The following is a 24,848-nucleotide window of genomic DNA, read 5'->3' on the forward strand; positions in this document are numbered from 1 at the left end:
TTGAAAGTTAGAGAAAGGGAGCTGAAACTAACCGACAATAAACTATAAAAATCAATTGTTTCAGACATTTAACACGGGAGTAAATAAGTTCCAAACAAATCAAAATTCCTAAGTACAGTATAGCTTAACAGAGCAGTCTAGTGACTAATGTTTACAGTGATGGTTTTGAGTAATTTGTGTTAAATTATTTTAGCACATGGCATTTAGAAGTCAAAGAAGTTTGTAAAAAGAATTCCCGTAGAAAAGAGGGGCACCTGGGTGGCTCAGTCGGTTGAGCATTTGATTCTTGATTTAGGCTCAGATCATGATCCCGGGGTAGTGGGATTGAGCCCCGTGTCAGGCTCCACACTCACTGTGGAGTCTGCTTAAGATTCTTTCTCTCTCTCCCTCTGTCCCTCTCCCCAGCTCTTGTGCTATCTAAAATAATAATAAACACTTAAAAGTATTGAATCTTAGTTATCTGAAAAAAAACAAAATAAAAAAATAAAACTTCCTTCCCAACAGTGCTCCTTTCTTTAGAAAGTTATTTTCCCTGAGTATACAACTGCACATGTGTAAAGACCTCTTGAAAGTCAGACTTCCTGGAGCTACAGCACGTATTACCATCTAGTAGTACACATGAGCAATGTAAGAGTGCATCTACCATAAAATCAGAAAACTTACAAGGTACTCTCAGCCATCATGAGTCTATGTTAAGGTATTCATCTCAGTTTAGTTTTATAGGAGCACTGATTAGAAAAAGATCACACAATGAAACATGTCTATAGGTTAATTATATAATGTCTATTTTTTCCTCCAATTCTATGCGGTCCCTAATTAAAAACAACAGAAAAGGTTCCCTTCGGGGGAAACAGATAATTGTATGTAAGTAGACAGAGCTTGATGAATTTCATTTCAAATATCTTAGAGCTGCAATTTCTTTTCCTAATCTTGTCAAATACATTTCTTCTCTAAAAATTTTTAATTTGCTCTAAATTTTGCTATAAGTGGAAACCATAACTGAGTAAAGGATACAGTGACAGAAAATATATATTCTTACCTGTGATTCTCTCTAAGAAATGTGATATCATACCGAGATTCACGTTTAGGCAAAGAGGAAATAAGGGCATCAGCTTTCATAATAAGGTCACTCATGCTAGGTAAACAAGATAAACAACAGATGAGTTTTTCTGAGGAGAAAGGTCCATATTTCATGTCACAATTAATGCCCTGAGAAATGGAAATTTAATGTAAAATATCTCCAATAGACAAGCTTTATATAAATGACTTTTCTTCCAAATTTGTAAGTAGCATTTGTCAGTTTTTTTAAAAACTTATTTTGAGAGAGAGCAAGCATGGGGGCGGGGAGAGGGAAGGAGAGGGGGAGAGAGAGGGAGAGAGAGGGAGAGAGAGGGAGGGAGGGAGGGAGGGAGGGAGAGAGAGAGAGAGAGAGAGAGAGAGAGGAAATCCCAAGCAGTGTCCACGCTGTCAGCACAGAGTCCAACGTAGGGCTTGACCTCATGAACCGTAAGAGATCATGACCTGAACCAAAACCAAGAGTCGGATGCTTAGTCGACTGAGCCACCCAGATGCCCCTAGAATTTGTCAGTTTAAAGATGACTGCTGCTTTAAAAACCATCCTTTTTTTTTTTTTTATCATTGACATGATCTTTAAACACTTATAAGTAGTGTTCTTAACAGTGCCTGTAAGGATACGGTGCGTCATTCAATTCAAGGCAATATTTGCTGAGTGCTGGTTACGTGTTCAAGCACTGGAGCCCACCCAGGAAAGAAAGAAGAGCAGGAAGAACAAAAGGGAGAATTTCCAAAATAACTAAGAAGTCCAGACTTGTATGGTCACAAATTAGTTTGAAAACTAATTACGACTGCATAAAACAAATACCTAGATTAAACATAAGCGAATTTGAAAATCCATGCCAGAGGAAATGTATTATATGTTCACTGATACATTGGGGCAGAAAATGTTGGCTAAACTTTAAGGAAAGTTTTTGAAAAGAAAGAAACAAGAAAAGAAACGATAAGCACTTCTTTTTTATAAAGAAATTCAGATGCAGAGTTGAGAACTTGTATCTCTCTACTATATCAGCTTTGACTACAAGGTTCTGACATGTAGGACTTCACATTCCTTCTATTTGTATTACACACCATACCTTTCACAGAGCACTGCTTAATGACCACTTAATAAACCTGTTTAAAAAAAATTTTTTTTTACATTTATTTATTTTTGAGAGACAGAGAGAGACAGAGCATGAGCAGGGGAGGGGCAGAGAGAGAGGGAGACACAAAATTGGAAGCAGGCTCCAAGCTGTCAGCACAGAGCCTGATGTGGGGCTCGAACTCACAAACCACGAGTTCGTGACCTGAAGTCGGACACTTAACGACTGAGCCACCCAATAAACCTGTTTTAAATGAGTAAATTAATCAAAATCATAATCTCTATTCCTAAACTCCCTCAAAGGTATTTATTAGCCACATAATCTCTAATATGTGAAATTGTAGACACAATGGAGGAAATATGGTTAAACATGCTCCCCATGTTTCAAGGAGACCATATGCACTAAGAGAAGAGGAAATGAGGAAAGGGAAAATGGGGGCCCCAAACAGCCTTTTTGTAGATTCTCTCAATTCTCTCTTTTTGCAAAATACTCTGAACTGCAGAAGGGAACATGCACGAGAAGGTCAGCACCTCCTGTCTAAGGAGTGGAGATGGTCTCCGAGCAGAGCAGGCAGTAATCACTCTGCTCCAGAAACTGGTGTCACGTGCTCCCCCAGCAATGGTTCCAAGGACTCTGTCTTTTGCACCCAGAGTTCCACCTTCCTAGGTAGCTAACTCTTGGAAGACATGAAAATAAGGACGCATATCTTAAACACATGTTCACATTTAAGCATATATGCATTTATTCTAACCACAACATGACGTGTTTAGCATTATGTGTGTGCATGCAATGACTTCAGACAATTAGAGGGGATGTTCTTATAGTTTAGTGTTGGTTTTTGTTGTTTCGGTGGTGGTTTTGGTCTGAAATCCACCTCTAAAGTGGCTGAAATAGCTTCCCAAACCTATTTAAAACTATTTTTTGCCAGATCAGATTAAAAAAATTCGTTCTGAAATGTTAACGATATATTCACAAAATTCAGTATGACTTATATGCTTTCCAACATAAGCTAGACCTAAATTATTTAACCAAAAATAACTTTTTTTGCTTTTTAAAGTTTTCTTTTTAAAATATCCACTTGAAAATAACTGTGGATATTATCTCTTTACTGCAGAAAATGCCCTTACACTTTCCTACTTTATTTATAGTTTTCTATGTTAACATCATTTCCTAAATGATGAATTACTCCCTAAAGGAACAGATTAAGCAAGGACATCCATTTCATCCGAATCAGAATTCTGTATTTAAGACTAAGAATCAGAATTTTTAGTTCTGGCAGGAAGCCTAGTTGTATGCCATAAGATGTGTGGGTACACTGAAAGTAAATGGAAAAAGATAAAACAGAAAAGCATTAACCAAAAAGAATGTTGATGTGGCTTAAATACGAGACCCCACAGACTTTAAGACGAAATTATAGCAAAAGGAGTAATATATAATGATAAAAGGAACAATTCACTAGAAACATAATTCTGAATCAGAGTATATATAACTATAGCTCAAAATATTTAGAATAAAATTTGACAAAGTTGCAAGAATTAAATGACAGATCCATAATCATCATTGCAGTGTTTTAACAAACTTCATCTAGTAACTGACAGATAAAGAATAATTCAGTATTTCGATGGTTGGAAAAAAAATAGCATGTTCAAAATAATAAATGTGTAAAATCTTCCACACAATTAGAGAATAAGCCTTAAAAAAATCAGGCATGGAACAATGATAAAGATTAACGCTGTCTCACAAAATTTGTAGAAATAAATACCAAATAATTGATTTTCATAAACCATGTTCTCTAATCACAGTTCAAAAACAAACTGGAAATCAACTAATAACACACTGTGTCACTTAAAATTTTTAAAATGCATCTTATTCATTTATTTATTCAATAAAGATTTACTGGATGTCTAACAAGATCTAGGCACAATTCCATATAAGGAAGATAAAAATGATAAAATGGACAAGGAGTTTGCCTTCATGAAGAAGACACTATAAATATTTCAAAACATCTTAACAAGCAAATGTTAAAAAACCCAGAAATCTGAACATGTTAGCAATGAATCATAATGAAGCATTTATATATCACAACTTATGTGATACAGCTAAATAGAGTTTAGAAAGACACTTTTAAGCCTGTAATTTAAGGGTATGTAAGGAAAAAAAATGTGATATTAAAAAGCTTAGAACCCAACTTGAGAAGTTTATGAAAGAGAACAGATGAAAAAAATAGTAAAAACTGAAACTGATAAAAACAACCAAAACAATTAAGAGCCTGCCAGGTCCTAAATCTACATATATGAAAAGTAAAACAGTAAAATAAGTCTATCCTAAATTAAGCAAACTAGAACAAGAGAAAGGCCAACAGGAGATGTTTTAAAAGCTAGAAGTTAAAGTACGAAGCTGTTACAATTCACAAATGACAAGAGCGTCTAACATCAGATAAAATGTTACAAAAAATAAGAGAGTTGAGCAAGGAAGATCAATATAGAATTTATTATTTATTATTTATTATAGAATTTATTATTATTCCTGTAATTTAGCAATAAACAATTTGAAAATATAAAGTACACTATTTATAATATGGGCTAAAAGTATAAAGTACAAGGGAATAAATCTAAAACTACATGTGTAAAAACTCATGGGGAAAAAACGGAAGCTTCACCAAAGGACCCAAAAGGAACACTAAGTAAGTGTGTCAAACTATCTACCTACATATTCTTATATACATATGTTTATATATAAATCATATACCACATATAAATTGTATGCCAGATACATCAGTTATATACCTATATGTTATTTTATATGTTTTATATATTATACATTCATATAGCCATACATAAACAATATATGTATATATTTAACAGATGAGATAATTTAATATTACATAAAAATGGCAATTCTTAAACTAATCTATAAATTCACGGAAATTCTCATAAAAATTCCAGGACAGTTTTTTGTAGAACTTGTTATGCTGGTTCTAATTACATTTATGTGGAAAAACAAGTAGCAAAAAACAATCGATGCAATTTTGAAGAAGAGACAGAAGAGAAAATTTTTGCTATTATCAAAATTTATTATAAAGCTGTGGTAACTGGAGTGTGGGACTAGCATGAGACAGCATACCAGTGGAACAATATAAAGATCTAAGAAGAATTAAGGACATGAGCTCAGGTCATGATCTCAGTTCATGGGATCGAGCCCTGCATGGGGCTCTGTGCTGACAGTGCAGATCTGCCCCTCCTCTGCTCACTCACACATACACACTCTCTCTCAAAATAAACAAACACTTTTTTAAAAATCCAAGAAGAACTAAAGATATAAACCAATAAAAAAGCGAAACTGTAAAACTTTTAGAAGACAATAAAGGAGAATATCTTTATGAACGCAGACTAGAAAAAAATTCTTATATATCCTATACATACACACACACACACACACTCACTCACTCCCTCCCTCACTCACACACAGAGACCACAGACAAACCATGACAGAAAAATCCTGATAATGTTTTGACATTAAAATAAAAATCATCTAAGTATTTGGTAAAAAATTCCAATAAAAAAGTAAATAGTCATGTCACAAACTAGAATATAATATTTGTAACACATATAACTGATAAAGATTAGTATACAGAATCACAGAGAATATGTTTATAGATCATTAAAAGAAGAAAAAAAGCCCAACAGATAACTGAGCAAAAGACACAAACAGGTATTTTACAGAAGGGTAAACGTGAATGAAAATAATCGTATGAGAAGATACTCAACTTTACTAAGAGTCAAAGAAATGCAAAGTAAAACAAGCCACAATTTCACATCCACCAGACAGAGAAAATTATCAAGTCAGACAACTCCAGGTATTGGTAAGAACCTGTGGAAACAGAACTTTCACCTTTCTGGTGGGAGTGTTAATTGCTGCAACGACTTTAAAGGGTATTTAACAATATCTGGTAAGGCTGAAGACACGCACACCCTACAACCCAACTGCAACACCCCTGTGCTCTAGAGAAACTCACACTGCACAAGGAGACACTGAAAGCCGGTTCACTCCAGCACTTCTGTAACAGTAAAAACACTAAAGCCAAGTTCACTGTACCTCAGTAATGGACTGCATAAACGAGCTACAGAATATTCATTAAACACCGAAAAGGAATTAAAATGAACTGCGTACATGAACCTGGATGAAGCTCCAGAGGAAGTAGAGTGCAGAGGAACCTACAGGAAACAGAGTTTCTCTATAAAAGTCAGGCATTCAACCCAAACAACACTGCTCATGGATATTCAGAAATGAAGCAAAGTATAAATATGAGTATGGAATCATGCACACAGCATTTAGGAAAATGGTTACTTCTCAGGGAGGATGGAGACTGTGTAGGTGGGTAAGAAACAAAGAGGACAGTGAGATCCAAGGCAAATAAAACAAACCATTAACATGTACAGTTTGGTGGTGGTGAGTATGTGGATGTCCTTTATTATCATTTTTAAATATTCTCTACATATCGCTTATATCTTTAATTGTGTACATATTTGAAATATTTTCTATTCTTAAAAAGAAAAAAATAAGATGCAAAATAGCACATCCTGAAATGAATTTCTCTTACGATTTTAAATACTTACTTCTTTGAGCTGATTTTCATATTTTCAACAACGCCTTTAATTTTCTCTACTAAATTAGTAAATGTTATCTTTTCCAAGAAGTAAAAATCTTCTGTATAGAAATTTTCATCTAAAGGTCCTAAGAACTTAAAATAAAAGTAGTTTTATTATTGTATACCTTCTAGAAGATACCAGTTTGGGACAAATATTTTCTCATCAAACAGATATTTAAACAACAACCGATTACCGATTAAACAGACGGTGGCGATCAATCCCACCACTTACTAAATCTACTGGGAGACAAAGAGAAAAAGGTTTTCTCACTTTCATATTACAAGTAACATTTGCATAAACACCAATATCTAACTGACAAAATAGAAAAGTAGTAAATTATTTCCATTAGAAAGTTTTACTTTGAAACATAATGCTTTCAAAAACCTAAGGCTTTTCATTCTAAGGTAAATTATGAAACGGTCTGTATTTCATAAGTCTTTTATTTTCAATTTGCTTTTCCATTCATCTATCAATTGTGGCCTACATGACGTAGATACGAATTAATACATAAGCAAGGCATAAACGAGCAAAAAACCAAAGACAAATCACATAATCACTTAAACATACCAACCCATCTTCATCTAACTGATGCTGTATAAATGGTTTGGACCACAGTAAGTTCATGTATGCAAGTCGGCTGTGAACCAGTTAACTCTAGAGGAGGAGTTGTCAAATTGTCACACGCCTAGTTTCGAAATTAATCCATGCAACATCATCATATTATGAATGCAAGCACCGATGTAGAAGGTGAGCCTGACATAGTCTTATGCCCTAAACACTTACACTTAATGACAACCACAAAGTATAGCATCCAGAATCCTTTTTTTCTTGGTAAACAGACCAGAATTAAATGGTTGTAGCAGATTTTCTCACTCCCTCGACTGCTTCATCTGCTTCTGCAATTAATATTTTTCTAAAAATGAATGAGGTATAGTTCTTGAATTTTTTATTATTTGCTCATATCACAGGTGATATTAGCTGGGATGTTAGCATTCCAACTAAACAAATATCATGTTTCACCCTTAAACATATAAAACGGGCTCTTCAAAATGAAAAAATGGATACCATAAAACTAAAAGTACACATAGAAACATTTCATTGCCTTAAGATTTGGTATCACTTTTGAGATACTTTGAAAGCACTTTCAATGTTATATTTTATGGACTATGAATAGGAGGCCTGGAAAATAGCTGAATTTTATCTGTACCACCTCTATTGATTTGAGCAGTTTTGTTAATAACTCAGAAAAAGGAAATATAATCTCAAATTATTTTCTTAAGGGGTTAATTAGATTGGCTCTCTTCATTGATTAAATTCACCAGAGAACTGGCTCTATTTCACCTATGTGAGTGCAGTGTGAAACAGCTAGGAGAAACTTGATTCTTGTGGGATAAAGTAACATAAACAGTATAAAATCACATAATGTCTAAGTTGGGAAAAGGAACACTGAACTTGAAAATCATGTACAAACATAATAAAATGTATCTGGTGCTTCCATCTTCTTTACAACATTTTGGAAATGTGATTTTTCAGTTATACGGAATAACTGTTGTAACAGAAATGCATTACCTCTGACAGCTCATTAAAATTTTAGAAAACTCTGTTAGAATGTTCATCCACACACTGAGCTTTATAAAAATCTCTCTCCACTCATGGACATCTCAGTATGATTCTATATTGACTCTCTCATCAAATGTAACACAAATCAGGTCTACAAATGTACCCACTATTTCTCATGACAGCCTTCAAATATTTAAAGAGAAAACAGGAATTAATATTTACTGAAAATCTGCTCTGTGTCTGGGGCTGTTTTATGTGCTTTACCTATAAAAGTATATTTAATCTCTGACAACTCTGTAAAATAGACCATCACCATTCCCACTGTCCAAATGATATTTCTAAGCCAAGTCTCATAGAAGTCATATAATTAATTAATTAATGGTGAAATGGAATTCAAACAGAGATTTGTTTGGCTAAAAAAAAAAAAAATAACAAAAAAGGCCCTGCTTCTCTACTGCCTGCTACGCCATCTTTCGCCAATTTGTAAACATGTAGGTTAATGACAATAAATCTGTTATAATTATAGTGGCAGTATTAGAGTTTTATTTAATACTAAAAATAAATGCATTTTTAATTCTTCAGCATCTTAGTAAGAAAGTATGAGATAATCACCACCCCCCGGTTTTGATCATTCATAAACAACCTGAGTATGTTCCAATTCTAACAAACATTTGGACAGGTTCACGATGAAGGCTGATTCTAAAATGTCAGATTTCAAGCATTAAACGATCTGGCTGAGAGTTGTACCTATCTGCTGCAATTGCTGTGACTACTGTGCTTTAAGGCCTCACTTTGAGAGTAACAAGCTAAGTATTACATTACACAGCTCTAAGCCACAGTACTTGCTTTCAGATACATTATACTTTTCTATTCAAATTACAGTTTCATAAATTAAAAACATAAAATTATAATTTTCTACTAATCAACGCAAAAGCCAACATAATTTAACTTAATATCTACCTCCGGCCCAACCTCTTCCCTGAATTCAACTCATATGCTCAAGTGTCAGCCCAAGAGCAGGCACAGGACCAGAACTGGCCACTGAACTCTTCCTACATCCGGAACTGAATTTCCATCTTCCCTCCCCTTCCACTCGTCCTGAGCAGCCTCACTTTGCCAGTCACACGGTTCTCTCCATTCCACCCCAAGTCTGTCAGTAATTCAGGTCCACTCTTCCTCCACGATACATCCCTCACTTCCTCCTCCAGGGCCATTCCAGTACAAGTCACCATCAGCTCTCACGTGGACTACTGAACTAGCTCCTGACTGCTCTCCTGATGCCCTATGTTTTATTCTCTATTGAACAGCCACTAGAGATGCGCAAAGAAGACGTAAGTCAGACCATGTCAGTCCTCTGCCCAGAACTAAACTTCACAACTCACTCACAGAAAAGCAGGAGTCCTTACAATGTCCTGAAACCCTACGGGATCTGGTCAGCAGCTACTTTTCTGAAGCTTCTCTTCTGACTACTCTCTGTACTGGCTATTTTTAGGACACAGTGATCATCTCACCTCAGGACCTTTGTACTCACTGTTCTCTCAATCTAGAACATTCCTCTTGCACATATTCCACTCGGCTTGCTCTACCCCCCCACCCCCCTCCCTGCCTCCTCTGGCTCTCTCCAAATGGCACCTTATCAATAAGGATGCTACTTGTTAGGTGTCACTGCCCACCAAAATATAAACTTCATGAAAACAAGTTTGTTCACTACTATACTCTCAGAACCTAGAAGATTGATCACAGCACGTGCAAAATTAGAATCTGAATATTTTTGTCAATTTCAAGGAAGATGAAGTGAAACAATTATTCTAGGAGAAATAAGGGTAAATATAACTATAACATTTGCTATCGATAACATGGGTAATATGTGAATTACATTAAATAACAGCAAAGAAAACATAGGGTAGCCTTTCCACAACATATAATCAAAAGACAAGGTACTAAATACAGCTGGTGTAATTTTTTTCCCTCTTCACCCCTTACAGTGCTAGACAGAGCCAAAGGGACAGAGCCATATACTGCAAAACTGTTCTAAAAAGCCACATTTCCTCCCCAAACAACTGTTAAAAATAAAAAGCAATGACATTACTGGGCTTCCACAAACCTTGCTTATCAAATTCACAAATACTGTGTATTAATGCAATAAATGGCAACCATTGTCACCAATTTATAAAACAGCACCATACAAAGATGAACACTTAAATACAATTAGCCTGAAAACTGCTACATTGAAGCAGATATATTTGATCTGCAGAGGCTTGTGGATGTGAGACCCTCTCTACTCTCCAGTTCCTAGTCTTTATAGAGTCAGATAAGAAAAAAATGAGCATAATTTTCAGGGAAAATGATAGGGGAATAAAACATTAGATAAAGAGAGCTTCACCTAGAAATGTAGAAAACAAAAACGTTAAGAGCGCACTAGACCTTGGAAGACAATTTGGGTCATATAATTTGGTAGTTCAAACAGAGGATGCCAAACATATTGCATTAGTTGATTTCTTTTTTTTTTTTTTTTAACGTTTATTTATTTTTGAGACAGAGAGAGACAGAGCATGAACAGGGGAGGGGCAGAGAGAGAGGGAGACACAGAATCTGAAACGGGCTCCAGGCTCTGAGCTGTCAGCACAGAGCCCGACGCGGGGCTCGAACCCACAGACCGTGAGATCATGACCTGAGCCAAAGTCGGACGCCTAACCGATTGAGCCACCCAGGCACCCCGTAGTTGATTTCTTAATAAATCTATGCACCAGATTCAATTTTTTTTTTATTAAAAAAATATTTTTTTTTAACGTTTATTTATTTTTGAGACAGAGAGAGACAGAGCATGAATGGGGAGGGGCAGAGAGAGAGGGAGACACAGAATCGGAAGCAGGCTCCAGGCTCTGAGCCATCAGCCCAGAGCCCCACGCGGGGCTCGAACTCATGGACCGTGAGATCGTGACCTGAGCTGAAGTCGGAGGCTTAACCGACTGAGCCACCCAGGCGCCCCCCAGATTCAATTTTTTAAAACTTAAATCATTACTGAGAAAACAAGATTCTCATACTCAAAAAATATTAAGTAGATATTAATTTTGTAGGTCTATAAAGACCTCTCTAATAAGAAAATGTTTCCGATATACCAAGAGAAAAAAAATGTGATATAAAATTTTATACATGCATGTATATAACAGGATTAAATTATGTATTTTTACAAACCAGACATGCCTATGTAGGGTAGAGAAAAGAGTTAGAAGGTAAAACAATAAACTATGAATAACCAATTTCATTAGGAGGGTTGAAGTAGTGATTTTTCTTATAGATTTTAATGATTACATTAATAACTATGACTTTATATTTCAAAAATAACAATTCGGTACTTATGGAAGTTAACACAGTCAATTGTAGAGAAAAGCGACAAGAAGAAAAAGGCATCACAACATACTTTCCACATCTATAGCAACAGTGGCTCTTAGTTGCAATGTTGTAGTAGTTGTTCTAATCCTTACATTAGAACACAATAACAGCTATTCCCATACGAAAGCTCTTTCACTCCACATTCGATGTGTCCATCTCTGGGGGAAGGGGTGGGACCACAGGTAGTTTATGCTGACCCCTGTCCACTGTGTCCAGCACAGGAGCCGTATCTCCTGCGTGTTGTGACAGGCCCCCAGGTCACGGGTCAGTGAGAAAAAGCGAGCAATTGCGTTTTCTACTTACTTTCCCATTGCTGACAATACCTATTTCTCCAGGACGAATTTTAAGTACATCTTGACAGAACAGCTGATGAGTTCGGAAAATATTCACTCCAATGGTATTATATTTTTTCTGAAAAGCGTTCTTATCCATCCCCTAAACCATAAATTAAGAAGGATGAAATTAACAAAAGAAATATAGCAAATCATTTTTTATTTAAAAAAAAAATTTTTTTTAACACTTATTTTTGAGAGAGACACAGAGTGTGAGCAGGGGAGGGGCAGTGAGAGAGGGAGACACGGAATCCGAAGCAGGCTCCAGGCTCTGAGCTGTCCACACAGAGCCTGACGTGGGGCTCAAACTCACAGACAGTGAGATCATGAACTGAGCCGATGTCGGACTATTAACTGACTGAGCCAACCAGGTGCCCCAGCAAATCATTTTAACAAAGCCTACTTTAATATATTAATGCAAAATTTGAAATTATTCTAAATTCTGATTTAAAAAGCACTATTTTCATCTGAAACTACATTTTATTTAAACTTAACTTTATTTTTTATTTTAAAAATTTACATCCAAATTAGTTTATAGTGAAGCAATGATTTCAGTAGATTCCTTACCCATTTAACCCATCCTACCTCCCACAACCCCTCCAGCAACCCTCAGTTTGTTCTCCATATTTATGAGTCTCTTTTGCTTTGTCCCCCTCCCTGTTTTTATTTTTGTTTCCTTTCCCTTATGTTCATCTGTTTTGTCTCTTAAAGTCCTCATATGAGTGAAGTCATATGATTTTTGTCTTTCTCTGACTAATTTCACTTAGCATAGTACCCTCCAGTTCCATCCATGTAGTTGCAAATGGCAAGATTTCATTCTTTTTGATTGCCGACTAATCCTCCATTGTGTGTGTGTGTGTGTGTGTGTGTGTGTGTGTGTGTGTGTATATATATGTATACATGTATATATATACCTCACATTTTCTTTATCTGTTCATCCATCGATGGACATTTGGGCTCTTTCCTTTGGCTATTGTGGATAGTGCTGCTATAAACGTGGGGGTGCGTGTGTCCCTTCGAAACAGCATACCTGTGTCCCCTGGATAGACGCCTAGTAGTGCAACTGCTGGGTCGTAGGGTAGTTCTATTTTTAGTTTTTTGAGAAACCTCCATAATGTTGAAACTACATTTTAAAAAAGAATATTTCTTTGCCAAGCCAATTATAACATTTATAAATCCTGTTACAAGTAGATATCACATGCCACATTCATTCTTTGAAGATTTCAGGTGGATTACTGACTAGTAATGCTAGGGAATATGCTAGGGAACATCAACTTAAATACAATTTATCATTAGAGAAATTAAACAAATGTTAATTAAATTCTGAACTCAGTACCCCATTTTGGTACCCTCAGTGAAAAAAAAAAACAGTGTTTAAAATAGAAATACCCTATCACACCCCATTATACCAACCTCACAAAACCAATTCAGTAATAGTGCATTTTATTTCTGAAATATAAAAGTAATCCTTGGTGAGAGTCAAAAAATATATGGACATTCACAGAAAATAAACCACGAATAGCTTCTTCACATCTTCACACTAAGAAACACTCTCCATATCAGTACTTATCAAAGTTTAATGTGCAATCACCTGGAAGCCTTGTTGAAATGTAGTTTCTACTTCAGAAGATCCAAGGTGGGGCCTTAAATTCTGAATTTCTAGCAGGTTCCTGGTACGCTCCCACGATGGTAGAAATGTTCCACTAAACAGTCCAATATGCCAGCCACAGCCATGGATGGTTACCGAGCACTTAAAACGTGGCTAGAGGGGCGCCTGGGTGGCGCAGTCGGTTAAGCGTCCGACTTCAGCCAGGTCACGATCTCGTGGTCCGGGACTTCGAGCCCCGCATCAGGCTCTGGGCTGATGGCTCGGAGCCTGGGGCCTGTTTCCGATTCTGTGTCTCCCTCTCTCTCTGCCCCTCCCCCGTTCATGCTTTGTCTCTCTCTGTCCCAAAAATAAATAAACGTTGAAAAAAAAAATTTTTTTTAATTAAAAAAAAAAAAAAAAAAAAAAAAAAAAACGTGGCTAGAATGACTGGAGCACTGAATTTAAATTTTAACTTAATTTTTTTTAAGTTTGTTTGTTTGCTTATTTATTTATTTATTTAGAGAGGGAATGAGTGTGGGAGGGGCAGAGAAAGAGAGGGAGACAGAATCCCAAGCAGGCCTCCAGCTGTCAGCACAAAGCCTCACATGGGGCTCGATCTCATGAACCATGAGATCATGACCTGAACCAAAATCAAAAGCTGGATGCTTAAACAACTGGAATTTTAACTTGATTTTAAGTTTAAAAGAGCCACATGCAGCTAGTGGATACAGTATTGGACAGTGCAGCCTGAGATCCCACTTACATCCAAAATCTCCATCTCAGTCATCCCCTCTGACCACAAACTCCTCAACTTCCAGCTCATTCAACCTAGTGTCACCATACCAACCATTACCCAATCCCTTCTGTCCTCTGCCCCTACCACCTCGTTATTACCCATCACACCTCCCATAATTTCCTCCCGAGTTATACCTCAAAGGCCTTTACTGCAACACAAACTTGCCATGCTTAGATCCCTGGAATGCTTCCCTGAAGTCATATTCACCTGGCAAAACCTCAACTCTGTTTAAGCACGACTCTGCTTCCCCTGTAACTGGAACCAAAATGGTCTTAATACAGCTGGAAAAAAAGCTGCAACTAATAGTGACCTCACTTTCAGTTTACAGTCGTTAACAACTAGTGGGCCCTTAGAAACCCTCCCACACTAATGTAGTTAATTCACTTTCTCTCTCTCAGAACAAGAGAAGAATATGTGGCATTTGCTCCTCTTCCCTCAAACCTCTAATAATACCTACTCTCACTCTAATACTTGGCGAATGACCTGAATTTCTTCTGAAAATGAAAATAATCAGAAGTCCTTTATCCTGCTACCACCAACTAAATCTACCCTTCTGCAGCCACGCTCACATATTCTGCCTTCTTTCCAGTAAAAATGGATGAATGGTTCCTTTTCTTAAGACCAACTGTAAACACCTGTCCAGGGGATCCCAGCACCTCTTATCTACTCAAGAACTCTGCTTCTTCTCTGCTCCCCTCCCTATCCTCCTTTCTCATTGTTTGGATGGACTGTCTCCATTAGCCTACAAAAAGTAACATCTCGCAAATTTAGAAAGTCTTGATGCCAAGTCCTTTTCTGGCTACAAAATATTTCTCTGTTCATGGGAAAATAAAGTTTTTTGAAAGAGCTACCTATACTCACTATCTCTAGTTCCTGATTTCCCATTCTCTTTTCCATCAAGTTTACTTTTATACCTACTACTCCACTGAAACTATTTTCATCAAAGTCACCAATGACCACCTTAACAAGTAAATGGTCAATTATGAAGCCCAATTTCAGGAACATCTGCACAGTTGATCATTCTGTCCTTGAAATACTTTCTCCAACTGACTTTCAAGATACCATATTCTCTTGGTTATCTTCTTAACTTATGGCTGTTCCATCTGTCTCCTTTGCTGGATCATCCTTTTCTTGCATACCTCTATATGTTGGAATATTCCAGAGCTCCATTTTTTAGCCCCTCTTCCTTCACCCAACTCATTTCTGAGGTATCTCACCCAGTTTCTTGGTTTTAAATGATATATAATGTTGGTAACTCTCGAAGTGATGTACTCTAAAAATACCCTGATAACCCTGAGTTGATTTCAATACTCATTAACTCAACTGTCAACTCAATATCTCCCCCTGAATGTCCAACAGACATCTCCAACTTAACATGTACAGACTTAATGCTTGATCCTCTATGTGTCCAAATCTTCTCTTCATCTAGACTTTCCGATCTCAAAAAAAAGGCACCACCATTAATTCTAGCTGCTTAAGCTAAAATGTAAGGATGTTACCTTCACATATCACATACAATTGATCAGCTAATTCTGATTGTAACAAATATGTACCAATCACCTCACCATTCCCACCACTACTACCTAGTCCAAGATACCATTATGTCTTGTCTAGATTACTGCAAAAACATTCCAATTGTTCATCCTATATCCACTCTTGTCTGCCTACTACAAAATTTCACATGGCATCCATAGTCACCTTTTTAAGGGTTATTCACTTCTTCAAGATTCCTCAGTGGTTTCCCATCATACTCAGGAAAGACTTCAGTTCCTTACCATGGCCTACAGATTCCTGAAATATCTGGGTTATGTTTCTGACCTCACCTCCTACTACTCTCCACATCACGCTCCCTATTTTGCTCATGATGATCTTCTGCCTGTACCTCAAACCTGGAAAGACAGTCTCTGCGTCAGTCCTTTAGACTTACTGTGTTCCCGGATCTGGTACATTCTTCTCACAAATTTTCTCATTACATTCAGACCTCTGCTCAAACATAAGCTCTTTAAGAGATGCCTTCCCTGACCACTTCAGCTAAAAGAGCGTCCCTCAAACTATTTACCCTCTCATTTCTTTGTATTTTTCCAGTACCATTTAGTTTGTCTGCCTTTCCCACCACCGTGGAAGCTCCACAGGAGCATGGACTCAACATATCTGCCTTGTCCACGAGTATACCTCCCTTGTATGGCAGACAATCAATTGATATTTTTGAGTGGATTAACGGATCTTCTTTCTTGAGGATCATCTTCCATCTTTAGAATTTCCCTCATACTGGACCCTTCAGTGAACTACCTGAGTATGACTAACATAGCCCTTGAACTCTCGATCTTCACATACAAGTCCTAACTAGAATGCTATCAACTTCAAGGATCATACAGTAGTAGCAGAAATACGTGAAATTTGGTTGCCTAAGTGCCTTGATGCAAAGTCACATCACTGTCTTTTCCCGTTGAAGGAATGTTTATTATCCCCAATTGATTATACTTATTTATTGACATTTTTCAGTAGCATGACCACATTGGCTTATACATTCTAAAAATGCAACAGATACTTCTTACTCCAAACAAATAGCCACTGACCTCAGTAAGGAATGTGTGAATTTTTTCTCCAGAGTAAATAGCTGTAGCAGTTTCTTCCTTCGCCAGTTTCCTGAGAAAGTTTTTCAAAAAGCTGTTTTTCTGTGTAAGAAAAGCTGCCAAAATTCCTCTAGAAATAGCGGTGTTTTCTTCATTTATTTTCGATGTAGGATTATAAATAACTCCCAACCGACTATGAACACTTGTTTTCTGCAAAACACATTTATAGGTGGAAAAGATCGGTATCTCACGTATCATTTTACAGCCGAACTTTTCTCTTTCCATTCGAGCTTGTTCACTTTAACACACAGCAGCCCTCACTGCAGAGGTCTTTCTATGTGGATGGTACTGAACGTGTACCTACTGACATAGCCAGAAAACAGTCACTTTAGGAACTCCGACTGCTTCACCTCTTTGTATAACGAGTCTTTTAGAAGATACTTTAACCACTTTTTGTATGTGAAATAACATATATAAAACAATACACGAAACAAAAATGTAGAATTCAGTGAGTTAACCCATAAAAATATAACCCAGGTCGAGAAACAGAGCATTGCCAGCAACCCAAAGACGTCTCTCAGACACCCTGCCAATGACTACACCTTTCCACTTTTCTAAAAACAACCACGATCCTGTTACTTATTTGTAGGATCATTCTTGCTTCTTCTTCTGGTTTATCACCTACGTTTCATCATTAAACCTTTAACCTATTTTGAGCTTCATATAATCATACAGTATATATTCTTTCCTGCCTTGTTTCCACTCAACATAATGGTTGTGAGATTCATCAACACTGTTTTGTGTATCTTTAGTTGCTTTATTTTTTAGGACTGCATAGATTTCCACTGTATGAATATACTCTTTTATACATTCTATTGATGCTGGACATTGAAATTTTTTTTCAGGTTGGTAGTGTACAAACAGAGCATGAAGAATACATCATCACTCATGAACATGCGGAAGCTGAATCTAATTAAGTCAGACATAGCTTCCAGTGTAGAGGAGATATAAGGGCTAAGGGACAAGTTAAAAATACTGTAAGGAAAAAAAAATCAGTGAAATTTGTAAGGTGGGATTTTTCTAAAAGGCAACCAGCTTGGTCTCTTTAAAAAGTCAATAGACAAAATGTGGATGGGACTGTTCTATAATAAAAGAAACTAATGAAACGTAACAATGAAACACGTTTAGATCCTAGCTTGAAAAAAGAAAAGACATCTTTGTGCGAACAATTTAATGTAGGCTTAGTACTGGCAATGGGATAGTGGTATTGCAGTTATGTAAAATATCCTAATTCTTAGAAAATGCATATTAAAATACTAAGGGATGATGTATGCTGATTTCTGTGACTTACTTTAAAATGTATGTACTTTAAAATATATGCTGATTTCTGTGACTTACTTTAAAATGCAGACTATTCTGCCCTTCCTCCCCACTAACAACAGATAATCAGATAAAACAAATGTGGCAAGATGTTAAAATTATAGAATCTAGGTGTTAGGTATATAAGTGTTCATTATGTTAGTCTCTTAAAGTTTGTGTACTTATGAAAAGAAAACATGGCCTCCAAAAAACAGACTCAGAGAGATAAGGAGAGACCCCAGTGAGAGAAAGGCAAAAGTTAAAAGCAAGCTGGCTGAAATGAAAATGAGAGAGGCTCAAAATATAATACTGGAAAGAATAAAAATAAGAATTGATACCGCAGATAATTCAATTAATGAACCAGATCAAGAGTTAGCAAATGACAGCCTGTGGGTGAAATCCCATCTGGAGCGTGTTTTTACATGGTCCTCCAGGCAAAAAAAACGTGAGGCGGAATGAGAGATCGGCCATGGGTTTAACAGAGAGAGAGACTCAGAGAAGGAGAGAGATGAAAAGAGCTGTCCTGGGATCACACTCATCCCTGAGGTTCCGGGAAACTGCATCTGTGTTACAGTGGCCCCACTCAGGGTAATGAGAATGGGACAGGGGGCACACTGAAGGCATTCCCTAAACAAATACTGCTAAATAAAAAGGTACTCTGACCCAGGGGCAACTGCTAGGAAGTCAAGTTTAAAAATAATATTAAAGTCCTTCTCGGCAGTCTGGAAGACCAAACCAAAGGTTGAATCTTCTCAGGAGTCATCAGGGACATTCCAAGATACTATTCCACTGTGAATATGGGGCAAAATCATAAAATCTCTAACCTGGAAAGCAGCCTTTAAATCAAGCAGACATCCAACAGTAAAGCGTGAACATCTAACTGCCTGGGGGTATTTAAGTATAAACTTTGAACAATAATTGGCTTTTGCTGACTCAGAGGCAGTCTCCAGGAAACCAAGATCAAAGATAAAAACAAGGGAAAAAGTCTGAGCAGGAACATCAGAGAAAAACAACGAGAGGGAGATAGACTAGAGAGAGAGTTCAGTCATATCACTAAACAAACAAATGACCAAACAGTCCAGGTGATGAAGTGGTATGGGATCCAAATGTGCTCCAGTGTATTATCTAAAATGTTTGGTTTTCAGTAAAAGATTGAGATATGCAGTGAAAGAGGACAGTATGATTCATACTAAGGAAAAATACCAAGCATCAGAAACTATCTTTGAGGGACCTTAGATGATGGACTTAACAGACATACACGTACCTTCAAAGAACTAAAGGAAACCATGCTTAAAGAGTTAAAGGAAGGTACAACAACTTATTACACTGATGATAATAACAAAGCAATAGAAATTATAAAGAAGAACCAAATGGAAACTCTGGAATTGGAAAGTACAATCACTGAAATGAAAAATTCACTAGTGGGGTTCAATAGATTTGACTTGGCAGAAGGATCACTGAATTTAAAGATAAATCAACAGAGCTATAGTCTGAAAAATAGAATGTAAAAAGAACTAAAATGATGAGATTCTCAGAGAAATGTGGGACACCATTAAACATACCAATATGTGCATAATGGGAGAGCCACATACATTGGAACTACTGGGAAAAGGCAATCTGTCAGCCTCGCAAAGAACACGCTACCAAAAATTCTTGAGAAGAGACAGAAGGCAGAGGTGATGTACTCCACAGACCTCAAACACCCCTTTTTGAATGTGCTGGTCTGCAGGGCTTGAATGAAGCCAGAATGTGTTCTGAGACTGCCTAACATGACATGAAAATTCTCCCAACTGATGTTATTATGTTTCATCTAAAATGTATTAACTATTCTTGATGTGGTAGTGCCCCTCCAAGATGGCCCCCGATGATCCCTACTTCTTTATACTTGTGCTTCCGTATTGTTCCTCCTCATACTGGATAGGAGCGATCTGTGTCATCAATAGGATATTATGGAAGCACAGTGTGTGACTTTTGAGGCCAGATCATAAAACACACTGTGGCTTCTGTCTCTTTAGCACTCACTCTAGGGAAAGCCAGCTGTCACGTTGTGTGGACACTTAGCAATGCTAAAATGGGGTTTATGTGGCAACGGAATGAGATGTTCCGTGAAGAGCCAGTGACAAACTGAGGCCCCCTGCCAGCAGCCACGCAAGCCCTCTTAGCAGCTGATGCTCTGGTTCCAGTCAAGTCTTCAGACAACTGCTGCCAGAGTCCTGACTGCACCCTCACAAGAAACCCTGAGCCACAGCCACTCGGCCAAGTCACTCTTGAATTCTTAAACCCCAGACACTCTGAGAAAATGTTTATTGTTTTTAAACCATTAAGTTATGGGGTAATTTGTTATCAGCACTAAATTTACACTTAGCTAATGCAAAACAAACAATTTCATAAAATACTTTGAGTTACGTTTTGTAGGTGTTTTTAATCTAGACAAACTTTTATGCTCCCTTAGAAATATGGAAGGTTATAGAAGAGTATTTTTAAAAAATGTTTATTTACCTTAATGAGAGAGTGAGTGTGAGTGGGGGAGGGACAGAGAGAGAGAGAGGTGGGGATAGGGGGTCCAGAGGAGGCTCTGTGCTGATAGCAGCCAGCCCGTGCGGGGCTCCAGTGCACAAACCAGATCATGACCTGAGCCAAAGTTGGATACTCAACTGACTGAGCCACCCAGGTGCCCCATAAAAGAGTATTTTTAAATAAATATAGAAATGTATACTATCGAAGTATATTGGTTTGTAATTCTCTAATAACAAAAAAAAAATTAAGGTTGACTTAAGGCTTAAAATACTCTTCAGTGAAAATTTATTTTCTTTTTCTTAAATATTCAGAGAAAGAAAGTGCTGCCTGACTATGTGATGGAAAACTGCTCTTACAAACTGCTTTTGGTAAAAACTAGATTTGGTGTCACTGATGTAATGGTAGGGTCTGGACCATTCACTCTGTTTTAATAGCCTATTTATAACTACTATGTCTTAGTTCCAGCTGCTACAACAAAGTACCCATAGACAGGGTGGTTTATAAACAACTGAAATGTACTACCTACAGTTCTGGAGACTGGGAATCTGAGATCAGGGTGCCAGCACGGTCAGGTTCTGGTGAGGACCCTCTTCTGGGCTGCAGACTACGGATCTGTCCATGTATCTACACATGATGGACAGAGAGTGAAGTAGGCTCTCTGACCTCTTCTTACAAGGGCACTGATCCCATTCATCACCCAATTCCTTCCTAAAGGTCGCACCTCCAAATGCCACTGCACTACAGATTAGATTTGAACATCTGAATTTTATGGGAGACACAAACATTCAGTGCATACACATTGCAGACAAGTATATGTCTAATAGCAAGGGCAAGCAGGAACACACAGGTCTGAATCATGGACGACTTGCAGGGTTTTCTTTTCCTGGTCAAATCTGCCTATTGTACATGGAGACTGAATTTGAGTTCCCGTTTTCGCCTCCTTATCAACAAGCTGAGGGACTTAAAACATTAACGTGGAGGAGAATAAGATTTAATGCATGTTCTTCATTTGGCTTTCTCAAAATTAACAACAAATTATAAAATTTTTGTGGTAAGAGTATCTAAATACTCACCATGTGCTTTAATGCATTAAAAAGTAGTTTTCGCCCAGATGGTTTGTCAAAATCAGCAATAATCCAGAGAGTAACTGAAGAAATTACATCATCATCTGAAAGTATCAAATAGTTTAGTCAAGCTGCTTCTTTTTATTTTTTTTTATTTTTATTTTTTTAATTTTTTTTTTTTTCAACGTTTATTTATTTTTGGGACAGAGAGAGACAGAGCATGAACGGGGGAGGGGCAGAGAGAGAGGGAGACACAGAATCGAAAGCAGGCTCCAGGCTCTGAGCCATCAGCCCAGAGTCTGACGCGGGGCTCAAACTCACGGACCGCGAGATCGTGACCTGGCTGAAGTCGGACGCTTAACCGACTGCGCCACCCAGGCGCCCCGTAGCTGCTTCTTTTTAAAATTAAACTAAAAGCAGGGGACATTTCCAGCTAACAAAATACATTAAAAAGTATTAAGCTAATTTTTTGAAAATAAGAAAATATTGCTAAAGATTATACACACACACACACACACACATACACACACACTGACAGGCATATAAAAACACTAGAAGAGTGCTATATAAGCTTTAAATAAACTCGGATACCAAAAAGAATGGTCTCTAAGGGACATACCTGTGGAATACTTTTATTAGTAGACAAAAGTTGTATTATACTTATGTTTTTGGAATTGGCGAGCAAAATGGCCTTCCAGCTACAGCTATATATTTTTTTAAATTGAGAATTATACCCCACATAGATGTAAAACTACATACAATAAAGCTTATTAATAGATACTAAAAACAGCAATATTAGCTTACAATTCATTTATTCCCAAACCTCTATTATTAACTTGGTCTAATTCACATTACCTGTACCATCAACATTAATACAATTCTTTTTTTCAGAAAAATTTGAAAATTTGGAAACCACAAGGAGAAACAATTTTTAGTTATGAAGTCACAGTTAAATGGGTTTAATTTCATCTAGGCTCTGTATGCATCACCTGTACACTTGTCTAGCCATCATTAAAACCTACACAAAAGCAATCCTTTAGATCACATAACCTACTTGAAACAATTATAAAATGTTTACCAGACCAAAAACTTACCCCTGAATAGATGTGAGGCCACCATTACTACCACACTCAGTGATATCTAACTATATGAAAACTATAACAGAAAGAGGGCTGACATTGAATTCACATTGAAGCAATTTAAGTGTGAGGCAGTAGCAGCACATTCTTTTCAAAGAAGAAAGGTAAAGAATTCTAACGCCTTTTTAAGGTCAGCACTTTCACCATCATAGTTAGTAAACTGAGAACTATTTCAAAAGTGCTAAGTAAATTTCTCACAACTCCATCAGTTCTTTACACGTTTATATAAATGCCAAGCAAAAGGAAATTGGGTGTTTCCCAGTTAACATTCTTTTAAATTGCTAGAGATTTAAGCAAAGGCCATTAATTATAGGCTAACTTATTCTGATGCCCAGAAGGAATTTTTGAAATACCCCTCAGAACCTGAAAAATAGACTTCTCCTATTTTTATTCCTTGTTTCTGTTTCCTTTTCCCTTCACTTGTCACAGTCAGGACCTTATTCTGCCATAACATAGAACTGCATTGTATTTTATTATTTGTTGGATTTCTTGGAGACAGACCACTTTATGAACATAAAATCTGGGATCTGTTAGGAAGTAATTCTGGGGCCATCTGATCCAATCTTGACTCCATGGCATTCTAAAAAACTGGCTGGGTGGCCTCTGCTTAAAACTCTCTATAAAAATATACCCCTTACTATGAAGTTCATTTTATCTTTAGATCACTCTCATACACTGAGACAAAACTCAGTCTTCTTTTATCTTTCACATATTGGCTCTCATTTTTCTCTCTAGAGCAAAGATCATCAAATAAAACAAAGCAAAACCGAACCAGCTGAACTCCAACTATCCTTGTCTATTTCGAATAGGTCACTGTACTCTAACAAGGCTTGACTCCACCATCGACTTCCCTGTCCAGGCTAAATGTGTATTTCCCAGTACATTCCTGTATCGGTCTCCCTTGTTTTCTTATAATCACCAATGTAAACAAAAATCCAGAAGTTTAATCAGAGGGTAGAACTACTTCTCCTCTGATCTGGGAATTATACTCTTACTCGTGCATTATAAGACACGAGGTTACACAGTCCGGAAAGTCTTTTATCACTTTCTTAAAAAGGTGAAAAGTGGAACAGCTTGCTTTAAGAAAAGGCAAAAAACCAAGATGAGCCCCTGAACATATAACTAGGGTAGAAGGTATTTTCCAGCACAATCCTTGTATCCTAAAAAACTACAAACTCTGAAACTGAAAACCAGACCTCTAGTCAAATGGCAACATACAAATTCATTATGCAAACACCTCACTAAAATTGCAAATTTTGCTACTTTAGGAATAAAGTCAGGAAAATAAAATATGCTCATTACCTTCTTGGGTTAAATAATACATGTTCTTTGCTATTACAGCACTCTTATCTTGCGAATCCAAGAAAAAGAACGTAGAGAAATCTTCAACATCAGCAGTTACTGAAAATTTTCATATTAAATGTTAAATAACCACTTAATAAAACATGCACAATCAGTAAGCATTTGTAGAAAGTATATGGATCATTTTACCTGATGTGGATATTAAATTAAGGTACTGCCATTTAGCATGCAAAATCAAAGGATTTATACGGGGTACAACATTATTCTTATCCATAAGGAAATCAACTGCATTTGTTCGATCATTTAATCGACCCTGAAACAACAAAAATATTACTTAGGTAACACAGATAATTTATAGGGATATGTTCTAAAGTTATGCACAGAATATACTTAAAGGCTAATCTAAAATAAATAAATAAA

General features: G+C 36.9%; 1 protein-coding gene across 1 annotated transcript in view; it reads right to left on the reverse strand.

The window, feature by feature from the left end:
* The window catches only part of UGGT2 (UDP-glucose glycoprotein glucosyltransferase 2), a 189,379-nt gene that overhangs the window by 49,455 nt on the left and 115,076 nt on the right, over positions 1–24,848 (reverse strand). Inside the window, exons 18-24 of the mRNA XM_047081127.1 lie at positions 24,618–24,741; positions 24,429–24,527; positions 21,997–22,091; positions 17,051–17,257; positions 12,062–12,193; positions 6,773–6,897; positions 1,040–1,135 (exon numbers count right to left, since the gene is read on the reverse strand). Coding sequence (XP_046937083.1) covers positions 1,040–1,135; positions 6,773–6,897; positions 12,062–12,193; positions 17,051–17,257; positions 21,997–22,091; positions 24,429–24,527; positions 24,618–24,741 — 878 coding nt within the window. The remainder of the gene's footprint in view (positions 1–1,039; positions 1,136–6,772; positions 6,898–12,061; positions 12,194–17,050; positions 17,258–21,996; positions 22,092–24,428; positions 24,528–24,617; positions 24,742–24,848) is intronic.

The sequence above is a fragment of the Lynx rufus genome, unplaced genomic scaffold (genome assembly GCF_022079265.1).
Source record: "Lynx rufus isolate CCGP_SWC_20201006 ecotype Redwood Valley unplaced genomic scaffold, mLynRuf1.p SCAF_1, whole genome shotgun sequence".
NCBI lineage: Eukaryota > Metazoa > Chordata > Mammalia > Carnivora > Felidae > Lynx > Lynx rufus.